The sequence below is a fragment of the Sorex araneus genome, chromosome 6, assembly GCF_027595985.1.
Source record: "Sorex araneus isolate mSorAra2 chromosome 6, mSorAra2.pri, whole genome shotgun sequence".
NCBI lineage: Eukaryota > Metazoa > Chordata > Mammalia > Eulipotyphla > Soricidae > Sorex > Sorex araneus.
The window spans coordinates 105,494,804-105,515,663 of NC_073307.1; the positions used below are offsets into that span (position 1 = coordinate 105,494,804).

The 20,860-nt window shown below is 42.1% G+C and overlaps 1 protein-coding gene across 1 annotated transcript in view; it reads left to right on the plus strand.

Moving 5' to 3' along the window:
- LOC101540441 (tripartite motif-containing protein 6) overlaps positions 1 to 17,007 on the plus strand; it is a 51,408-nt gene extending 34,401 nt beyond the window's left edge. Inside the window, exons 9-15 of the mRNA XM_055143646.1 lie at positions 3,260 to 3,725; positions 4,249 to 4,344; positions 5,405 to 5,635; positions 8,907 to 8,929; positions 11,206 to 11,313; positions 16,437 to 16,576; positions 16,661 to 17,007. Coding sequence (XP_054999621.1) covers positions 3,260 to 3,725; positions 4,249 to 4,344; positions 5,405 to 5,635; positions 8,907 to 8,929; positions 11,206 to 11,313; positions 16,437 to 16,576; positions 16,661 to 17,007 — 1,411 coding nt within the window. The remainder of the gene's footprint in view (positions 1 to 3,259; positions 3,726 to 4,248; positions 4,345 to 5,404; positions 5,636 to 8,906; positions 8,930 to 11,205; positions 11,314 to 16,436; positions 16,577 to 16,660) is intronic.
- The last annotated feature ends 3,853 nt before the right edge of the window (positions 17,008 to 20,860 follow it).

The following is a 20,860-nucleotide window of genomic DNA, read 5'->3' on the forward strand; positions in this document are numbered from 1 at the left end:
GTCCAAGGATTTTCGAGGAGAGGAACTTCTTGGAGAGTGGTTCAATCTCCTCAAGGTCTGCCAATGGTATTATCTGATCTTATCAGGTCTTTGTTTTCTCTATCCACAAGGTGGAGCAGTCTTAAAATTTTCCTTCCCTGGGGCTGGAGCGATAGCACAGCGGGTAGGGCGTTTGCCTTGCACGCAGCCAACCCCGGTTCGAATCCCAGCACATCATATGGTCCCCTGAGCACCGCCAGGGGAGATTCCTGAGTGCATGAGCCAGGAGTGACCCCTGTGCATCGCCGGGTGTGACCCAAAAAGAAAAAAAAAAAATTCCTTCCCAGAAGCTTTGTTGATATAAGTTTCATTGTCAAGGGCCTTTCCCTCTCTACATGCCTACATCATTGTGTCTGTCTTCTGTAAAGTGGTTGTTTTGTTTTTCTAATATTTCGCCTCTCTGATTTTCAATTCCTTTATCTTCTGCTTTCTTTTTTTTTTTTTCACCACACCTAGAAGTGCTTACAGCTTTCTCTGGCTCTACACTCAGGGGTCACTCCTGGCAGGGCTGGGGGCGCAAGGCTGTCAAAGACCCTGGGTTATCTGTTGTCTGTATGCAAGGCAAGCACAATTACTACTTTACTATTTCTCTGGCCCTCTGCTTTCATTTTTATAAAATTGCCTGACAGTGAACCAAAACCCAATATGCTCTACTTGAGGTCTTTGAAAGAATTCTAAATTATTAATCATAGATCCAGGTGAGTGAGTGTGTGTGTGTGTGTGTGTGTGTGTGTGTGTGTGTGTTTGTGTGTCTGTCTGTCTGTCTTCTCTGGGTGGGCAAGCAGGGGATGCTGGGGAAGGGCAGGAGAAACTGGAGCATGAGTTTATTTAGGCAGAATAGTCTCTGATACATTGAAAAAAAAACTGTCTTAATTTTTTTTAAATATGCAAAATAAAATAATACCTTCATGGCAGTGCTGTCTGTGATAGACTTTCTCTTTGAAATCAGGCTCCAGTAGCATTTAATAGTTCCTCGGAGAAGCTTGGCACTATTCTTCAAACTATCCCAAATCCAAGTGTCATTATGGTGGTTAATGGCATTGATCTAAATCCAGGTTACTCAGCTGATGCTTATAGTAGATAGGCATAAGCTCCAGTTCATAATGGCAAATTTAGATGCCCCCTTTTTCCTTTCAGTTCCACATTTTTTAGGTGTCTTCAAACTACTAATCTTCATGCTTTCTGCTAGCATTGTTGAATATTCTTTTATTTTCTCCATTGTTTAATTTTCTTTGTTTATTTTGGTCTTTGGCCACACTCTGCAGTGCTCAGAGTTTACTCCTGGCTCTGTATTCAGGGCTGACTCCTGGTGGAGCTCAGGGGACTCTGGGGTGCTGAAGAGTGAACCCAGGTCAGCCTCAATGTAAGGCAAGCACCTTACCTGCTGTACTATCTTTCTGGTCCCATATTCTGCTCTCATAATTTACCTGTTATTTTGTATGCATATGATTAGTTAATTTTCTACTGCGTTTTACATGAATACTAGGTTTTCAAGTGACAAATATTACTTAGACTCATGATTTTGAATATTAGTCAACCTGTAATCATGAGATAGTTTTTAAAACTTGACATTTACTTGTGACACTGTGTGATCATAATGAGTAAACATATGCCTTTCACCTTTCTGGCACTCAACACAGGCACACCTACACACAGAAGTATGTATTGTGTAGTCCTCAGTACATTTCCAAGTCAAGGTGAAGTTTAGCATCCCAAATACTTCAATTCCCTAGAAACCATCAGTCGGTCTGGTTCTTCTCACTTCCAAATCCTTAATGTTCCGGGGTATTGCCACAATACGACATTCAACTGAAAAGAAACAGATCTAATTGTTTTGAAATTTTTTGGGGGAAAGAGCAAAGTGGAGATTGGGTCATACCTAGCAATACTTAAAGATTCACTCCTGGTTTTGTGCTCAGAGATCACTCCAAATGGTACTCTTGGGATCATCTGTGTGTAGTACCAAGAATTGAACAGGGATTAGCCAATTTAGAGAAAAGACATTAAACTCTTGTACTCAGGGCCTTTTTTAAACCAAATTTTTCACAAATCTGGTGCATGGCCCATGTAGTAGAAACATTCTGAAAACAATTTATAAAATAATAGCAAAAAAAAAAAGATTATTCTAGATAAAAGACTTCCCCAGGGAGAAGTTAGAGAATCTTATCATGTAGATTATCTACACTAAGAAAGAAAGTACAGATTGACTCTGGAAATTAGGTCACAAGTGATAGTTCTGCAGACCTTAGTGTAAATGACTCAAACTTAAGTCTGATTGTTTTTAACAATATTAATTGGGTTAATAAACAGTATTACTCGAGTTAGTTGGGTTCTTGATTTATATGTTTTCTTTGATTCTGTCTGTGCAGTAGGAGACAGATTATTAGGAGATATACAAATAGATTACTTCACTCCAATTTCCAGTTCTGTGTATTGAAGATCTATTTCATGAACACTATATATCATTTTTTGTTTCATCTTGGTTTGGGGGCCACACTCAGCGCTCAGGGCTTATTTCTGGCTCAGTGATCACATCTGGAGGTGCTGGTAAACCACATGGCATGGCCGGTTGACAATTGCCTGTACCATTTTTCTGATGCTAAATGTCACTCTTTACATCATCTGTAATTGCACTTCTGATGAAAGAATTTGTTCCTACCATTATATATTCATTGTATCATGATGATTAGAAAAATCATTACAAATGTATAGTAGTGACAGCAATGGTTACAATATAAGAGAAAGTGTAAGAAAGAATAACCTGAAATACAAAATGAGTCATTGTATATCAGCAGCAATAATCCATGCTTGGGCAGGAATGGATATAAAAGCCCAGATTGAAGTGTCAGTTCTTTTAACATTGAGGATGAATTAGAGCATGGAAGGGGAATGTGGGATAGATAAGGCTCTCACGAGATCTTGGTAGTAAAAACCTTGGTTTCTCCTTTTGTTCAGCAAGAACAAAGAAAATAAAAGTATTTTATACAGATAAGGATGCAGCTTATTTTGTGAACTGAGATTAAGTGACATTCTTATGAAAAGTGATTTTTGTCAGGTCTTAAAGGTCATTTGCTTGTTTCTCTCCTTTTTCTCTTTTTCCTCTTTGTTGTTTTTTTGCCTGTTTTTGATATACATAATATTAAATATGAAAGTATTTTATGCCTACCTTAGTGACGGCCCCATTCAACTTCCTAGTTTTGCAGGGACCTGTGCAGAAAAGAGCCCCCAAAGTCAGGGTAACTATGAGCAAAGGAGCAGCAGCAGTAGCGATGGCTGTAGAAATCCTGAGAAATGTACAGGAAGAGGTAACCTGCCCCATTTGCCTTGAACTCCTGAGAGAACCATTGAGCCTGGACTGTGGCCACAGCTTCTGCCAAGCTTGCATCACTGCAAACAGCCAGGAGTCGAGTCAAGCAGGGAAGAACAACTGTCCTATATGCAGAATCGTTTATGATCCTGGGAACATGAGACCTAATCGGCATCTGAACAATCTAGTAGAGAGGCTCCGAGGGGTCAATTTAAGCCTAGAGGAGGAAGAGAAGCAAGATCTCTGTGCGCACCACGGAGAGAAGTTGCTGCTGTTCTGTAAGGAGGACTGGATGCTCATTTGCTGGCTGTGTGAACGCTCTCAGGAGCACCGTGGTCACCACACCCTCCTCCTTGAGGAGGCAGCCAAGGAATGCAAGGTACGAGAGCAGATGGAAGGGCAGAAAACACATGGGGCTGATCACCTTGGCAGGAGAGCCCAGAGACCTGTGTTTCTTTTTCCCTGTGCTCAGTCTCTGCCATCTAGAGAACATGTTTGTGCATTCCAGTTCCCAAAAGATTGGCCTACAGTACAGACTTCGCCAGAAGTTTGAAACTTGCCCTAGATAGGAGACATTAGATGCTTTTATTACCTTTTTGAAAGGCAAAGTGAGAGACAGGCGAATTACGATGTAAATTTTCTCTCACTGCAGGAGTAGATTTATCTTGTGAGAAAGAGAAATCATTCTCTTGGGGACAGGTGGTGACTTCGAATTTCTACTTAAATCTTCACATAGTTCACTGTGTTCAGTTTTCTGTGCAGTCATAGGTTCTAGTTACTTTTCATTAGAGCTTCTAAAACTTGGTTTCTTAAAAGATTGGCATTATTTTTCCCTCATTTATCTTATATTTACATGCTGAGAAATCTCAAGGCTTAAGTCAATTTTGATTTCTTTTCTACAGGAAAAGCTCCAGGCATCTCTGGAGCAACTGAGAAAGAAGCAGCAGAAAGCGGAACGATTTGAAACTGCTCTCAGAGAACACAGAACTTCTTGGCAGGTAGAGAAACACCCTGAAGAAGTCAGACAGAATTTCCTGGCAGAGGAGAAACTTTCTGAGGAAGTCAGACAAATTGAAAACTTGAGTTTTAGGAAGATGGAGTTTTTTTTCTTTTTTTCTTTTTTCATTATTAATAGGTCCAAAGGGCATTTGGCTATCCGTTCTCAGTTCTTTCCCTGATAGAGGTAAGGGTTGGAAGGTAATCCTGTTTGTTTGGTGATATCAATATAGAAGTTTTATATTACAAATCACTATAGAGGGAGTCACCAGTGAACACAGCAAGGGAAGTGCCTGTCACATTTCTGTCATTTTATAAACTTATTTTTGGGCCGGGCTGGAGCGATAGCACAGTGGTTGGACTTTCGCTTTCATGTGGCCAACCCATGTTCGATTCCTCTGCCCCTCTCAGAGAGCCCGGCAAGCTACTGAGAGTATAGAGCCCAAATGGCAGAGCCTGGCAAGCTACCCGTGTGTATTGGATATGCCAAAAACAGTAACAATAAGTCTCTCAATGAGAGACGTTACTGGTGCTCGCTTGAACAAATCGATGAGCAATGAGATGACAGTGACAGTACTTTGATTTTTGGGCCACACTCAGCAATACTCAGGTGTTGCTACTGACTCTGTAACCAGGAATCACTCCTGCCAGTGCTTTGGGGACCACTGGGATGCTGGGATGGAACCCAGGTCAGCTATGTTTTTTAAATCAATATTTCTGGAGAAAATGTTCCACTGATGGCTCCTGGTTTAGTCTTTTTTTGTGAAAATTTTCAAGAAAATGAGAGGTAATTTCAGAGAATAAATTATCCAGGTTAGCAGGTAAAAAACTCACATCCCGACCCTCCTTTCTGGCTCCAGATTGGCCTCAATATTATAGATCTGAGGCCATTGCTTTTGACTCTGATGTGGGGAAGTAGTCTGAAAAGTCACGTGTCTTCAAGAACGGTTCCCATAGTTTCAGTTTCTTTTGTGAACTTTTCAATAAGTATAGTTATTTTTCTCTGACTCCCAGTCTCTGCCTTATATCCTGAGCACCTCGATCTCTTTCTCATTCTTTAAGAATCAAATAGAAAATGAGATTCAAAGTGTCCAGAAAGCATTTAAAGAAGTAAGAAGTATCATGGATTTGAAGGAACAAAAGGAGCTGAAAAGGCTGAGGGAAGAAGAGAAAAAAATTCTCCATGAGCTGGCAAAGTCTGAGAAGGAGCTGGTTCAACAGAGAGATTTTACAAGAGGTCTCATCGCGGATCTGGAGCAAAAAGTACAAGCATCAACGAAGGAGATGCTGCACGTAAGACTGGGGAAGCAGCCCCAGACTCTGAGATTTGAGAGAAATGAGACCCTTTTTTCCTACCTTTCTTAATTGCTGTGCTCTGACACTAAGATTCTTTGTCTCTGTGGTACAACTTCCCTGCATTTATTTCAAAAGGTATTGAAACAGTCAAAAGCTCGAGTAACAAGAGAATAATCTTGTTTATATTAAGTTTTCAAGTGCAGGGCAAAAACTAGGCCACGGATCCAGTATGTTTGTGGTATAATCTGTGGATTCCTGTCACCTGGGAACCAGTTGTGTGAAGCAATTAACAGATAAATCATTTTCCAGCATTTTCCATTGGCAAATAAACTTCGTATTCTGACTCTTTCCCTTTGCTCATAGATAAAATTCCTCCTTCTTTTCCTGTTTTCTAGCAATATTTTATAAGTGGCAGTATTATGTTTTCTTTATTCAGTAGAGCGGCAGAGCCTGGCATGCTACCCATGGCATATTCTATATGCCCAAAACAGTAACAGCGAGTCTCACAATGGAGACGTTACTGGTGCCGGCTTAAGCAAATGGATGAACAACAGGATGACAGTGCTACAGTTTTACAGTGCTTATTCAATAGAATTCACCATGTGGCTATCTCAGGCTTACTTTATTAATACTTTATGTATATTTTCATTTTTACTTGTACTAGATTTATGCTTTTTTTTTTTTTTTTTTTTTTTACTGTTTGTGAGGTAATTTTTGCCAGTGGGCAATAGCACATCAGGTAGGGTGTTTGCCTTGCATGCAGCTGACCCGAGTTCGATTCTTCCGTCCCTCTCAGAGAGCCCAGCAAGCTACCAAAAGTATCCCGCCTGCACGGCAGAGCCTGGCAAGCGCCCCGTGGCATAGTCAACAGGCCAAAATCAGTAACAAATCTCACAATGGAGACATTACTGGTGCCCGCCCAAGCAAATCCAACAAGAGGACGACAGTGCTACATCTTCGTAATAAAATTAGTTTTAGAAGTCCTTATCCATCATTTTACAGAATCCTCAGTTAATAGAACCACAGAGAGTACAATGAGTGAGGTTCTTGCTTTTACACATGTTAAGTTGTGTCTGATCTCTAGCAGCACCGTGTATAATCAATCCTCTGTGCACCATTAGTAATGATTCTGAGCAGAGCCAGGGGTAAGCCCTGAGTATCACTGGGTGAGTGCCAAGTCTAAGGTAAAAAAGCAAAAAGACAAAAAGAAGAAAACCCTTTAATAATAGACTCTATTTTTATTTTGTTGATTAATTTTTTTCTGTTTCTTGATCTAGTTTTTTAATCAACTTCATTGGTTTTTCAAGAACACATCTTTTCATTGTTGTGGTTGTTGTGTTGCTATTGTTTGGGGGCCACACCAGGTGATGCTCAAGGGTTTCTCCTGGCTCTGCACTCAAGAATTACTCCTAGTGGTTCTTTACCCTCTTTACTATCACTCTGGACTGGAGCGATAGCACAGCGGTAGGGTGTTCGCCTTTCATGAGGCCGACCCGAGTTCGATTCCTCCGCCCCTCTCGGAGAGCCCGGCAAGCTACCGAGAGTATCGAGCCCACACGGCAGAGCCTGGCAAGCTACTCATGCGTATTGGATGTGCCAAAAACAGTAACAATAAGTCTCTAAATGAGAGACATTACTGGTGCCCACTTGAACAAATCGATGAGCAACAGGATGACAGTGACAGTGACTATCACTCTAGCCCCCAAACAGACCTTGTTTCAAGGCTTTTAAAACTGTTTATATTATTTATTTTTGGACTACCATTATTATTTTCGGTATATGCATGCATTATTAAATTTACTACTATTGTTCGTTCACATTTTCTGAATTAGGAACTTGGAAAAAAATTTTTTTTTCCTAAGATAGGTTTTTAATGATACAATGCACTGCTATAATTTTAGTCCTTACTCAATGATTATTATATTATTTTATTTAGCCTAGCATAATTTCAAATTCTCAAAAATTTTTGACTTTTAAATTTTTTTTTTTTTTTTTTTGCTTTTTGGGTCATACCCGGCGATGCACAGGGGTTACTCCTGGCTTTACACTCAGGAATCACCCTTGGCGGTGCTCAGGAGACCATATGGGATGCTGGGAATCGAACCCGGGTCGGCCGCGTGCAAGGCAAACGCCCTACCCGCTGTGCTATCACTCCAGCCCCTGACTTTTAAATTTTTTAAAGCAAGGGTTGATTAGTGTAATAACTTCTCAATAGTTGTTGTTTTATTACTTATTACTTTATTTTACTATAGATTTCAAAGTTTCTTTGTAGTGAGAGACTATATATCTTCCCCCCCCCACACACATATATTAAAAATATTGATCCTAATTTATGCTCTAAAATACTGTTTTCCTGAAAGTTTTTCTAGATCCACTCTGGAAGATGTGTCTTTTGAATTAATTAAGTGAAATGGTTAATTTATGTCAATTAGGTCAATCTGGTTGATAGTACTACTATATCTTATAAACATATATTTCAAGAATAAATGTTTAAGCTTTCCACCTTTCTAAGATAGGTTTTTAACTTTTTCCCTAATGATATTTATTTTCTTTCTTATCATGGTCTGCTTCATATCGATACTGAATTTACTGAATCAAATCTAGAAAAACCTATTTCATCATTGATTCAGCAAAGTACTACTATTAATATGAACCTTGTGCATTTGGTTGTATGCTAGGGTTTTAGGCCAAACCTGGCAGTGCTCAGGATTTACTCCTGACTCTGCACAGGCATCACTCCCTGACTCAGGATGCTATATACATGTGTGGTGTTAGAGATCAAACATGGGTCAGCTGTGTGGAAGGCAAGCACTAGTCGCTATGGCCTCTTTTGTCCATTTTGTTTTGTGTTTTTGGACCACACCCAGTGATGCTCTGGGGTCATTCCTGGCTCTGCACTCAGGAATTGCTCTTGGCAATGCACCGGGTACCATATGGGATGATGGCAATTGGGTAGAACCCAGGTTCACTGCGTGCAAGGCAAGCACCTTACTTACTATACTATCTTTCCAGCCCCTTCCAGCTACTTAATATGGTCCCTTGACCCAGCAAAAGCCAATGTTACGCAGCCTCAGAAATTTTTGTTTTAGAATCGATAAGGAAGTCTTTCCCCCCCTATAATTTTGGTAATATTTTGTTTCCTTCATGAACTAAGCATAAGGTCACTGGATCTGTTCTACTTCATAAAGCAGTAATGAGAATGTGATGAAGCCCTGTAATTGGAGTGAGCTTTCCAATTCTAGACTCATATTTTCTCTTTTCTCCTTAGAATGTGAATGATCTCCTCAAAAGGTATGTATGGAAGATCAGAAATCCTGTCATCAGGTGATGAATAAGAATAAAACATAATTCTCCATAGTTTTATATAAGATTTCTATTCCCAAATCTTGGCTTGTGTGATCTCTAAGTATTGAGAATGGACTTGTCTGGAGAAGAATTTGGGTGAGAGGATGTTACAGCGTTCAGATGAGTGACACTTTTAGAGATGTGACCTCAGAGTGTTTTTGGTGTCTTAATTTTACCCTGTTTCTGTAGCTAACTCAGATACTTAAGGTAGGAGAATGTTTGCTTTATTTACTAAATACCCAAAATTAGATATTTTGAATATTTAACAAAAATTGCCCCCCTTTTTAGGAAAATATGTATAATTCTTTATTTGCTGATGCCATTACAAAAACTGATACATTAGCAACAAAAAGGTGTTTTCTTGAGTTGAAGTCAGGCAGTTACTCCTCAGAATGTTAAAACAGTGTACAACATCAGTGTTAAAGTGTTACTACATTTTTACATTGTCTTTACCAGTTGTGATCTTCTGAACAACTTTATTGAGCAAAATAAGATAAAAGATTGCATGTTTATCTTCAGGAATGTAAAAGTCTAATTATTCAAATTATTTTTATTGTAAAACCAAACTCTAAAAGTGTCTACAGGGTTGGCTTTTCTCTCATTAAATCAGTAGGCTAACAAGGATTAGAAAAGACAAACTTCAGTGTTTCTGACAAAGTATAGAGTGGAAACATAAGGCTTCAATTTGGCAAAATATAATACAATGCCTTCTGTTATCTTTGAATAGGCTGCCAGTCACTTCACTCTGAATCCTGTTATTTCTCCTTTGAGAGTTGTTGGTTTACTTCCTGAAGCAACTGCTGTAACTGTGTAAAGTCTGATTTAGATGTACAAGTGTTTTGAGTGTTTCGTTTAACTGCCTATAAATAAAAAGAAAGTTTTTTTGGGGGGTCACAGCAGGGATGCTTAGGGGTTATTCCAGGCTTTGCACTCAAATCACTCCTGACAGTGTCCGGGGTTTCATAGGGGAGCCGGGGATAGAACCCATGTCAGGCACATGCAAGGCAAATGCCTACTTGCTTTATTATTACTTCAACTCCCTTTACTACCTCTGTAGCACTCTTACATCGGTGACATAGGTAGATAATTTAATTTCTGTCTTTTCTAGTTCCATTTCCACATGCTCTTATTCTCTTATAGTTTATTTTGGTTTTCTTTACTGGGGGGCACACTTGAGTGGTGCCCTGCACTCCCTGACTCTGTGCTCAGGACTCTCCCTCAGAACCAAATGAAGCAGTTTGGATCGAACTTGGGGTGGCAGCAAGAAGGCAAGCACTTTACCCTCTGCATTTTCTCTCCCTTAATTTTGGGAGCGCGGGATGGGTGAAGGGTTCTGGACACATGGCAAACTTAGGGCTTAATTGTGGCTCTAAGCTCATCTAGCAGACTCAGGGAATCATTCAGGGTGCCAGGATCAAACCTGGGTCTGCCACATGCAAGGCAAACACTATAGTATCACTTTGTTCCTCTCCCGCCACTATCTTTTGGATCCAACTCTCTCATATTTTCATTTCTTACCTTAAAATGGAAGAGAGTTAAGTTTTCCTGTAAGGTTCTGCTTACCAAGAAATATATCATCTCGGTTGCAAAGTAGTTACCCATCATGTTCACATACTTTATCTATATCTATGTAAATACAAAGGAAGGGCACAGGCCACATTGGCATTCCAACCTGGCAGCATCAGGTCTTTCCAGATTGCTCAGCTACATGAGCTTATATTAAGATTATATTTTAAGCTAAAGTCTTAAGTCCTTCTTCCGAGAGTTTACCTCCCAGGGAACTGATTTTCAAGATATTGATCCTTTCCAGCCTGTATCCTCACACTTATGTGCTGCAGACCAGAAGCCATGTTCCGTGTCCTCACTTTTCTGTCACTAATCTGAATGCCACATCCAGCAGATACTTTTCCACACAATTTTTTGTCTTCGTTTTCTAGATCCATTATTTCATATGAATTCTGGGGAAAATACAGAAGAAGAAATGAATTTGTTCTGTAACGGGGAAAAAGTGCTTCTGAGATGTCTTTATAGGTTCACGCAGGAGATTACTGGGGAAGCTACTTAGAAAGGACCTTAGCTTTTCTAGCTTCGAGGTCTGGACTATGTTATCTGCCCTTGTCTCCAAGATGAGAGTTTAAGTGCATCATTTGGGTGAATAAACCAAGTCAGTGGTTTTGAAGGGATAGTTTATCAGAAGTCTGATCAGTTTTTATCACCCTTAGGAGTGAGAACTTGACTCTGACAAAGCCAAAAACTTTTCACTGGAAAAATCGCAAAGTATTTAGAGCTGCTGATCTGAGTGGGATACTGAAAGCATTTGATGGTAAGAAGTTGGTTAAATTGAGGAATGTGGGATTTGTAATATACGTGCTAAATGTTGAAGAGGATTCAATTTCCAATTGAGAACAGAAGAGACAAGAGGAACTTGGATGCTTGTGGAGCAAGGTGATGGGCACTGTAGCTGATAATACCCGACCTTGCAAAGCAGTGCAGAAGTGAAGCCTTGCAACAGGGAGTATCTGGGCAAAGTTGGCCAGAACAGAGTATCTGCCTGCACCGGGTATTCGGCCTTGAGCCTCACTCGACCACCTAGTCACATGAACCCAGGACACAAAATGTCACTTATGCTTAGCAAGTCATCCTAACTGCATCAGCTAGCCTTGATTGGGATTCGACTGGGGCGAAGCAGAGTAGGATTGCTGATAGGGCAATAACGCTGAACTTCATGTGATTGGACCTTCTTGCAAGCTGAGAACACTGAGCCATTGCTGGGGAGGAAAACCAGGACACAATTACAGCTTTCACATGCAACAAGTACCTACCCAGGGACGCTGCCCTCTCCGAGTCCTTTAGCACCTTGAGAGAGTTACTGCATATTTTGAGGGGAGGGGAAGGAGGTGTTGTGACCCTACACAGAAGCACGTATTGGGCTCATGCCTAAGAAGCCCCTAGGAAAAAATCTCCCCCATGCCACATTCTGACTCCCTTTGCAGCTGGGGCTTTCCTAACACTAAAATAGATCTTTTCAAGGTCTTGTCTATTTACATGAAAGATACTGACATGTCCCTATACATACAGGGACTATGAGGGCAAGCCACTCAGGAGAGACCACCCCCGCTGGGCGCTACCATCATCCTGCCAACAGAAGGTACGTGCTGTTTCTGCTCTGAAAATCTTATTGGTGGCGAGGGAGGTGTGTTTATTTTGCAGTTTGCACCCCCCCAATTTTTATTTTTTTAATGTAGGAGTATGAGTGTTTATTCAGCCATTGATTAAGTTCATTGAGTTGGGCATGAACTCTACATTACTTTTTTTTTTTTTTAATCACTGTGAGATAGTTACGAAGATTTCATATATGAAATTCAGCCGTTCAAGGATGGAACACCCATTCCTCCACCAGGGCATACTTTCCACCACCAGTGTCCCCAGTATATCCACCTCACCGCCCCCCTCACCCCCTGCAGCCTCATCCCAGTCCTGATCCTGCCTCCACGGGAGGCAATTTCCACAATATTCTCTACTTTTAGGCATTATCTTTTGCTCGAATTTTCCCACCACCTTTCAAGTCTGCCTGCCAGGGGCAGATAGATGCTAGATCATTTGTTGTCCATTGCTCATTTTGAAAATTTTGAATGCTGCAGATGCTCACTTCTGGAATCCTAGACTGTAAATATTTGGGTTCCAGAGACATTTTGTAGGTCACTAATCCATTTTGAGATTCAGTTGGGTGTCTCTGGACCAGGGTTGTTGGGGTGCTAAGATGGTGCCAGGAGGCACATTGTGGTCGTGGCAGCCAAGCCGATGCGTGTGCAGGGAGCCAGTGAGGGACAGCCTGGCACCTCTGCCACCATGTGGCATGGAGACTTAGTCCTGGAATCTGCATACCTGGGCCTTGCTTGTGGAAGCTCTCGGTTGCTGGGATTCCATCTGGATTAGGCAGGGAGACTGCGCCACCACCCCAGTGGAATTGGCTTGGTATGGGGTCCCGATGGATCTCAGGCACTGTGGTGTCTTCCAGGACTTGTTGCTGTGTCTCTGGATCAGGGCTGTTGGTGTGAGCCAAGGTCGCGCCTGGAGGCACACTGTTCACCCCCAGATTTTGAAAAGAAGCCTTTCTAAGGGTGGCCCAAAGGAAGCAATTGTTTTTTGTTTTCTTTTTTTTTCTTTAAAGAAAAAGAAAGAAACCATCAACAGGGGCTGGAGCAACAGTACACAAGGCAGGGCGTTTTCTTTGCACATGGCTGAACTGGGTTCAATTCCCAGCATCCCATATGGGACCCTGAGTGCAGCCAGGAGTAGTTCTTGAGCGCATGAGCCTGGAACCCCTGTGCATCGCCTGGTGTGAACCAAAATGCCAAAAACAAAACAAAACAAAACCTGTTAGCATCTGGTTTTATTATTCTATAAAAACATAATGATGGATCCAGAGAGCACAGCCTCAGATTCATTCACAAAATGATATTTGGACTCGCATTGGCTGCCTTGGGCATCTCACTACCCATACATGTTTCTGGAAAGGATCTGGGTAGAGCCAGCATGGGGACATGGAGTGGGTAGGTAAGTGTGACTCAGTGGAAACAAGAGCAGTGTCGAGTCTTCCCCCTTTGTCTCTTCCTCTCCCCAAGTTATCGAGGAAGCAGGGAGGGAGGAATGTGCTCTCCACGGCTGGGTGTGGGCAAAGCGTGTTGGCAGGTGAGTTCCCCTATGCCTCCTGTGTTCTCAAGGGACTCCTAATTACATACACCAGGGATGTCCAGAATCCCCATCCTATCCCCCCTCTCAGGAACAAAGTGGACGAGGGAGAAAGAAGGGGGGATATAGAGGAGTCTTCTCGAAAGTCCCCCGTGGCCAGTCAGTTACTGAGTCCTCCCAGGTGGCCAAAGAGAAGGGGAGGAGGGGAGGGAGGAGAGGCTGGAAGGCATTCGAGCAGCTCCCAGATATTCCCCCCAGGCCTCGTACAGCAAGAAGTGCTTGTTTAGCTGGTGGGGAGGGGGAGCAGGGGCAGGGGTTCCCCTTGAGGTCCAGTGGCATGGTGATGAATGGCCTTGGGCTGGAGGCTGGGAGGTGCCTGGTTGGTCACTGGAGGGCAGCACCCTGTGGTCCAGGAGCCACTGGTCAAGGAGGTGCTGCTGTTGCTCACAGAGCCGGGGCAGCTGCTGAAGGAGATGCAGTGGTGCGTGACATCCTGGTTGCAGCCAGCTGGCGTAGGGGCTAGCGGGGGGGGGGGGGGGCAGGCACCCCATGTCTGCTTAGAGCCCTGGGGGGGCGAGGGTGCCAGGCCGGGTTTTCTATGTAGTCGTTCTCCAGGTAGCTGGTCTTCATCTGGTCCATGAGGGGATCAGAAGGTGCTGGAGCCGGCTGGCCATCGGTTGCTCCAGGAGGGTGTCTCTGTGCGCCCATCATCCTTCGCCACACATCTGTCTGGACCCGGTGTGCAACGTACAATGTGGTGCACATTGGAGAAAAACTGTTCCCCAACAGACGCTAGTCATTAGGGAGATGCAAATTAAAATAACAGTGAGATACTTTACACCACAGAGAGTGGCACATGTCAAAAAGAACAAGAACAAGTGTTGATGTGGGTGCAGGAATAAAGGGAAGGTCAGCTGGTCCAGCCTTTTTGGAAAACAATGTGGGCATTCCTTAAGAAACTAGAAGTGGAACTTCCGTATGACCCAGCAGTACCACTTTTGGGAATGTATTCTGGAGGCCCCAAAACACACAACAGAAGTACCATTTGCACTTCTATGTTTATTGCAGCACTATTCACAATAGTCAGAATCTGGAAACAACCCAAGTGCCCGAGAACAGACTACTGCATAAAGAAATTATGGTACACCTACACAATAGAATACTATACAACCACCAGGAAGAATGAAGTCATGAAATTTGCTTATACATGGATGGACATGGAACTCTGCGCCAGGCTGTTTTTCATTTGGGGCGCCCCAGAGAGGGGAGGGGAGGTCCCGCCCCAAAGGACCCAGCCCCAGCAGTTGACCTCCACTACCCAACTGCTGCCACACTCCAGCCGCTTTCTGGACCACATGGCCGCTTCTGCGACACATAAGACACTTCTACTCATTTTCCATAGTTCCACACCATATTTGATGGAGTTCAGACAGTAGACAACAAATCACAGTAATATGTGTGTGTGTGTGTGTGTGTGTGTGTGTATACCAGCATCTCCCTAAAGTATACCTGTACCAAAGTATACACACACACACACACACACACACACACACACACACACACAATACCTCTTGGAGAGCCTGGCAAGGTACCTAGAGTATCCTGCCCACGTGAGCAGAGCCTGGCAAACTACCCGTGGTGTATTTGATATGCCAAAAACAGTAACAATAGGTCTCATTCCCCTGACCATGAAAGAGCCTCCAGTTGCTGGGGAATATGAGTAAGGAGAGGCTGCTACAATCTCAAGGCTGGGAGGAATAGAGACGTTACTGGTGCCCACTCGAGTAAATCGACGGAGAACCAGATGACAGTGATACTGTGATAACCCTGTACCAAAGTTATCATAAATCACAGGGTTTGTTTACCTGTAGCACAAACCATAATGCCCAGAGACAGAGGCTGGGAGTGGAGGCAGAAGGAGGGAAATTATGGACGTTGGTGGTGGAAAATGTACACTAGTGAAGTGACAGGTGATAGAACATTGTATGACTACTGAAACCCATCTTGAAAAACTTTGAGATAAACTCACCGTGGTTTAATAAAAAACCAAATTTTTTTAAAAGATGAGGAAGATGGAGGCCACTTATTGTTAGATATCTTTATTTAATGGGATGTGGTCAGGCATTGAATTCTATTTTCATGCACCCGTTCAGTACCTCTCTATAATCCAGACTATACAGAGGAATTAAATTTTAGTTCTGACTCCTTTTCATATATTTAACACTATTTTTCCATTTCAGGACGGAAAGATATTCAGTGCTATTGAGGTAAGGAAAAATCATATCAAATTCTGCTCTCTTAGTACTTAAGAATTGTTAATTTTCTTGTAGATCTCATGTTTTAAGACTCTTATTTTCCCTGGGGCCGGAGCGATAGCTCAGCGGGTAAGGCGTTTGCCTTGCATTCGGCCTACCCGGGTTCGATCCCCGGCATCCCATGTGGTCCCCCAAGCACCGCCAGGAGTAATTCCTGAGTGCAAAGCCAGGAGTAACCCCTGAGCATCGCTGGGTGTGACCCAAAAAGCAAAAAAAAAAAAAAGACTCTTATTTCCCCTACAGAAATGCATATGTTACTGTTTTTGCATTGCTCCCCCAAAACAAAGTAATATTTGTCCTAGTTTCCATTTAAATTATTCTCAAGGTCCCTCTTAGAATATTACTCAAAAGCATTTTCCTTACACAATTTTCTAATTTTTCTACAGTTCAGATGATTCTGAAAGTTCCTGACAATAACCTGGATATTACCATTTCTTTGGTTGAAGACAAGTGAGATGTGTCGCCAATGGGAGTTCACAGCTGGGATTTGCAAGAGGTGGTCGTGTTCTGGGCTCTGAAGTTATCAAATCAAGAAAGTGTTACTGGGAGGTAGATGTGTCAGACAAACGTGAATGGATGATGGGGGAACATCAACTCACATCAATTAGATAATCTCAATCCAATCAACAAAATTATTCTCCATCTATCTTTTGATCTGTGGGGTCCTCAGCATTTCAAGTGTGTGCAGCCCCCCACCCTGTACCTATTAAAAAGCACCCTATGTATGAACTTCAGTTTGGCTACTGGCTTATGGGTCACAGAATCATTGTGAGTATAGTTTTTGTGGATACTTTTGACTCTAATTCTGGGGCCTTGACTCTTTCCATGACTGTTCCTCCCTGTTGTATTGCGGTTTTTGTTGACTATGAGGCACACACAGTCTTGTTTTACAATGTCACAAACCATGGGTTTCTCATCTATAAATTCTCTTTGTGTTTCTTTACTAACAAAATATTCCCATATTTTAATTTTGTGAACTGTTCTGGCCCAGTAACTTTGTGCTCACCAACTTCTTGAACCACCACACACACTCACATTTTCATTGTAACATTATTTGCTGGGGGGAGGCGGGGGAGATGAACCTCACCCAGTAATGTTTAGTGGATACACCTGGCTCTGCAGTCAGGAATTACTCCTGTCCTGTATCAGGGGAACACCAGGTCAGCCACGTTCAAAGCAAGCACCCCAACTGCTGTACTACATCTCTGGCTCCAGTATTGCTTGCTTTGGGTGCTTCCAATAGAACTTAACCTGTACTATTCTTTCATCTTTTCTGTCCTGTAATGTTTTTCATTTGAACATGTCATTCATTAATAAAAGTGTTTACTGTGAGTTCACAAAATGGGTGCTGCGACCTGTAATTTTTTTTCACTTGAACATGTGATTCATTAATAGTGTTTACTTTTCTATGTTCCATGGTTTTACTATGTTTACAGTAGGAAAAAAATCTTTGTTTACCATTTCCACTGATTGCAATAGAAAATGAGACCTCACTTCTGCCCTCTTCCCCCAACACTAAAAAAAAAGAAAAAAGAGGTACTGAAGCAATAGCACTGCCCTGCCAAAAGCTTGGAAATTTTGTTTTCTCTGCCATTAACAAAAGATAAAGGGATACTGGGATACTTTTAACACTTTTGTTTATTATTTTCTGTATGGGAGTCAAGTCTTTCACTGATGAATAAATGAGTCCTTAGTGGTATATTAGTTGCCCAGAAAGACCCATCATTTATCAGTTTTAGAAAAACTATAGTAGGTATTCTCTATTAGAGGGAAGTCTTTTGTGTCTATTGTGTATGAATGTAAATATCCTCTCTCCTCATAGTAGGAGTGTAATCTTAAGTAATATGTTGCTTATTTTCTATCCCTTTTTTTTTTGCTTTTTGGGTCACACCTGGCGATGCACAGGGGTTACTCCTGGCTCTGCACTCAGGAATCACCCCTGGCCGTGCTCAGGGGACCATATGGGATGCTGGGATTTGAACCCCGGGTCGGCCGCGTGCAAGGCAAACGCCCTACCCAATGTGCTATCTCTCCAGCCCCTTGTTGTTTATTTTCTTAAGATAATACAAATAGGAAAAGTGTACCAGACTTGGCTGGTATTACCACAGAATAATTATGTACAAAAAAACACTTGCATCTAAGATGAATGATAAAATTACTTATACTTACTGTAACATGTCACACATAATAGTGTCTTACAAAAACTGCTTTTTACCTTCAGAGTTTTTTTTTTTAAATAGTTTTATTTTTTGTTTTTTTGTTTTTTTGTTTGCTCTTTGGGTCACACCTGGCGATGCACAGGGGTTACTCCTGGCTCTGCACTCAGGAATTACCTCTGATGGTGCTCAGGGGACCATATGGGATGCTGGGAATCGAACCCGGGTCAGCCGCGTGCAAGGCAAACGCCCTACCCACTGTGCTATTGCTCCAGCCCCTACCTTCAGAGTTTTAGGGTTAGTTTTAGATTCCAGAAAAATTAATGCTGCTATCGACTCCCTTAGATTGCCCTGGATAAATAAATATGCATGTGTGCATAGTTATATGTCTATGTGCATATGTGTGTATTACAGAAGCAATTCTTTGGAATTCTGCTTTGACCAAAAAATTCATTTTCCAAAAACAAAACCCCTGAATTCTATTGTCAACTTGAGCAAGTGTGTTTAATATGCCACCTATCATGCTAACCATAATTCAGTATGATTTTTCAGCTTTTACTTTCTCAGGGTGAACCAAATAAATATTTTAAGAATGCAGATTAGGTTAATTTCAACATTATAACTCTTATTTTGAGATACACATGATGAGGGCCTGTGAGATAGTGTAGGAGATAAAGCACTTGTCTTCCATGTGGGCAACCCCGGCTTGCTTCCTGGCACTGCATGTGGGCGGGAGTCATTGCTGAGCATAGAGCCAGGATTAGCCCGAGTACTATTGTGTGTGGACCACTCCTCTTCCCTCCACAGAGAAGAAAAACAAACCAAAAAAAAGACTTTTTTTTTTTTTGCTTTTTTGGTCACACCTGCAATGCTCAGGGTTTACTCCTGGTTCTGCACTTGGGAACTACTATTGGCAGTGCTTGGGTTCCATATGGGATGCTGGCGATCAAAGCCCAATCTGCCACATGCAAGGCAAATGCCCTACCTAGTATACAATCACTCCAGCCCCAAAATATAATTAAAGAATTGTTATCTTTAAATTGTTTTTAATTAAATATAGCTTCTCCTTTCACCTGTCTATCATTCAGTTTTATTGAAATTTAATTTTAACAGCTTTGTCTAGATAACTATTTCAGTCATATATTAGGAATTAGAATTAAAATTGTGTGACTTATAGACCATGATGTAGAAAAGTGTCTCCTTTTTCTTCATTGCCCTGGTCAGTTTTACTTTGTAATGTAAGAAGGTCACCCAAAGTTGACAGGAAAGCAGGTGGCTGCTAACAGCTGGGAAACAGGACGAGACAGTCCAAAGATGCAGGGACAAGATGCTCGGAGAAAACTTGAGTCCAGACTAGATCGCCATCACATCTTGCTCTTTTCAGCTGCCAAGTAGAAAATTCTTTAGCCATTCAAGGCTAACCATCAGTGTCTTGACTTCTGTACTGTCAAATTGTGCTAGATTGCTTTAACTAATGACAAAGTTGATTGATGTACCCAGGCAGAGTGCAATAAGAAATGTTTAAAACTTTGCTTGGAGTTAGGTTTGGGGCTGTGCATTGCACTGAGACCCTTATTCTCAGGCTCGGCAGCCCCTACAGGTTAATAAGGGCTCTTCAATTGGGCAAACAAGTGCACTTGAGACTTCTTGGGTGAGTTCTCACCCCACAGCAGTAGGAATGTCAAGGTTTTCAGAAACGAAAACCACAACAAAAATCCCTATTTTTTGCTCTGCATCACTAATCATCAGGGAGATGCAGATCAAAAATACCATGAGATACCACCTCACACCCCAAAGAATGACACACATTCAAAAGAGCAAAAGCAACAGCTGTTGGAGAGGATGTGGAGAGAAACGGACCCTTCTACACTGCTGGTGAGAATACTGACTGGTCCATCCCCTTTGGAAAACAATATGGGCAATTCTCAAAAAATTAGAAATTGAGCTTCCATTTGATCCAGCAATAACACTTCTGGTAATATATCCTGGAGAAACAAAAAAGTATAGTCGAAATGACATCTGCACTTATATGTTCATCGCGGCACTGTTTACAATAGCCAGAATCTGGAAAAAACCCGAGTGCCCTAGAATAGATGACTGGTTAAAGAAACTTTGGTACATCTATACAATGGAATACTATGCAGCTGTTAGAAAAGATGAAGTCATGAACTTTGCATATAAGTGGATCAACATGGAAAGTATCATGGTAAGTGAAATGAACCAGAAAGAGAGGGACAGCCATAGAAAGATTGCACTCATCTGTGGAATATAAAATAACAGAGTAGGAGACCTACATCCAAGAATAGTAGTATATAATGCCAGGAGGTTGGCTCCATAGCTTGGAAGCGGGCCTCACATGTTGGTGGAAAGTCATCCCAGATAGAGAAGGGAACACCAAGTAAAATGTGATTGGAGATCCTGTGTGGGGAGGGAGATGCATGCTGAAAGTAGACTAGAGACTGAACATGATGGTCACTCAATGCCCCTGTTGCAAACCACAACACCCAAAAGGAGAGAGAGAATAAATTGGAATGCCCTGCCACAGAGGCGGGGTGGGGTGGGAGGGTGGGATCGAGAGGTGGGAGGGATACTGGGTTCATTGGTGGTGGAGAATGGACACTGGTGGAGGGATGGGCTCTCGAACATTGCATGAGGGAAAAACAAGCACGGAAAGGTGTGAATCTGTAACTGTACCCTCACTATGACTTGTAGGA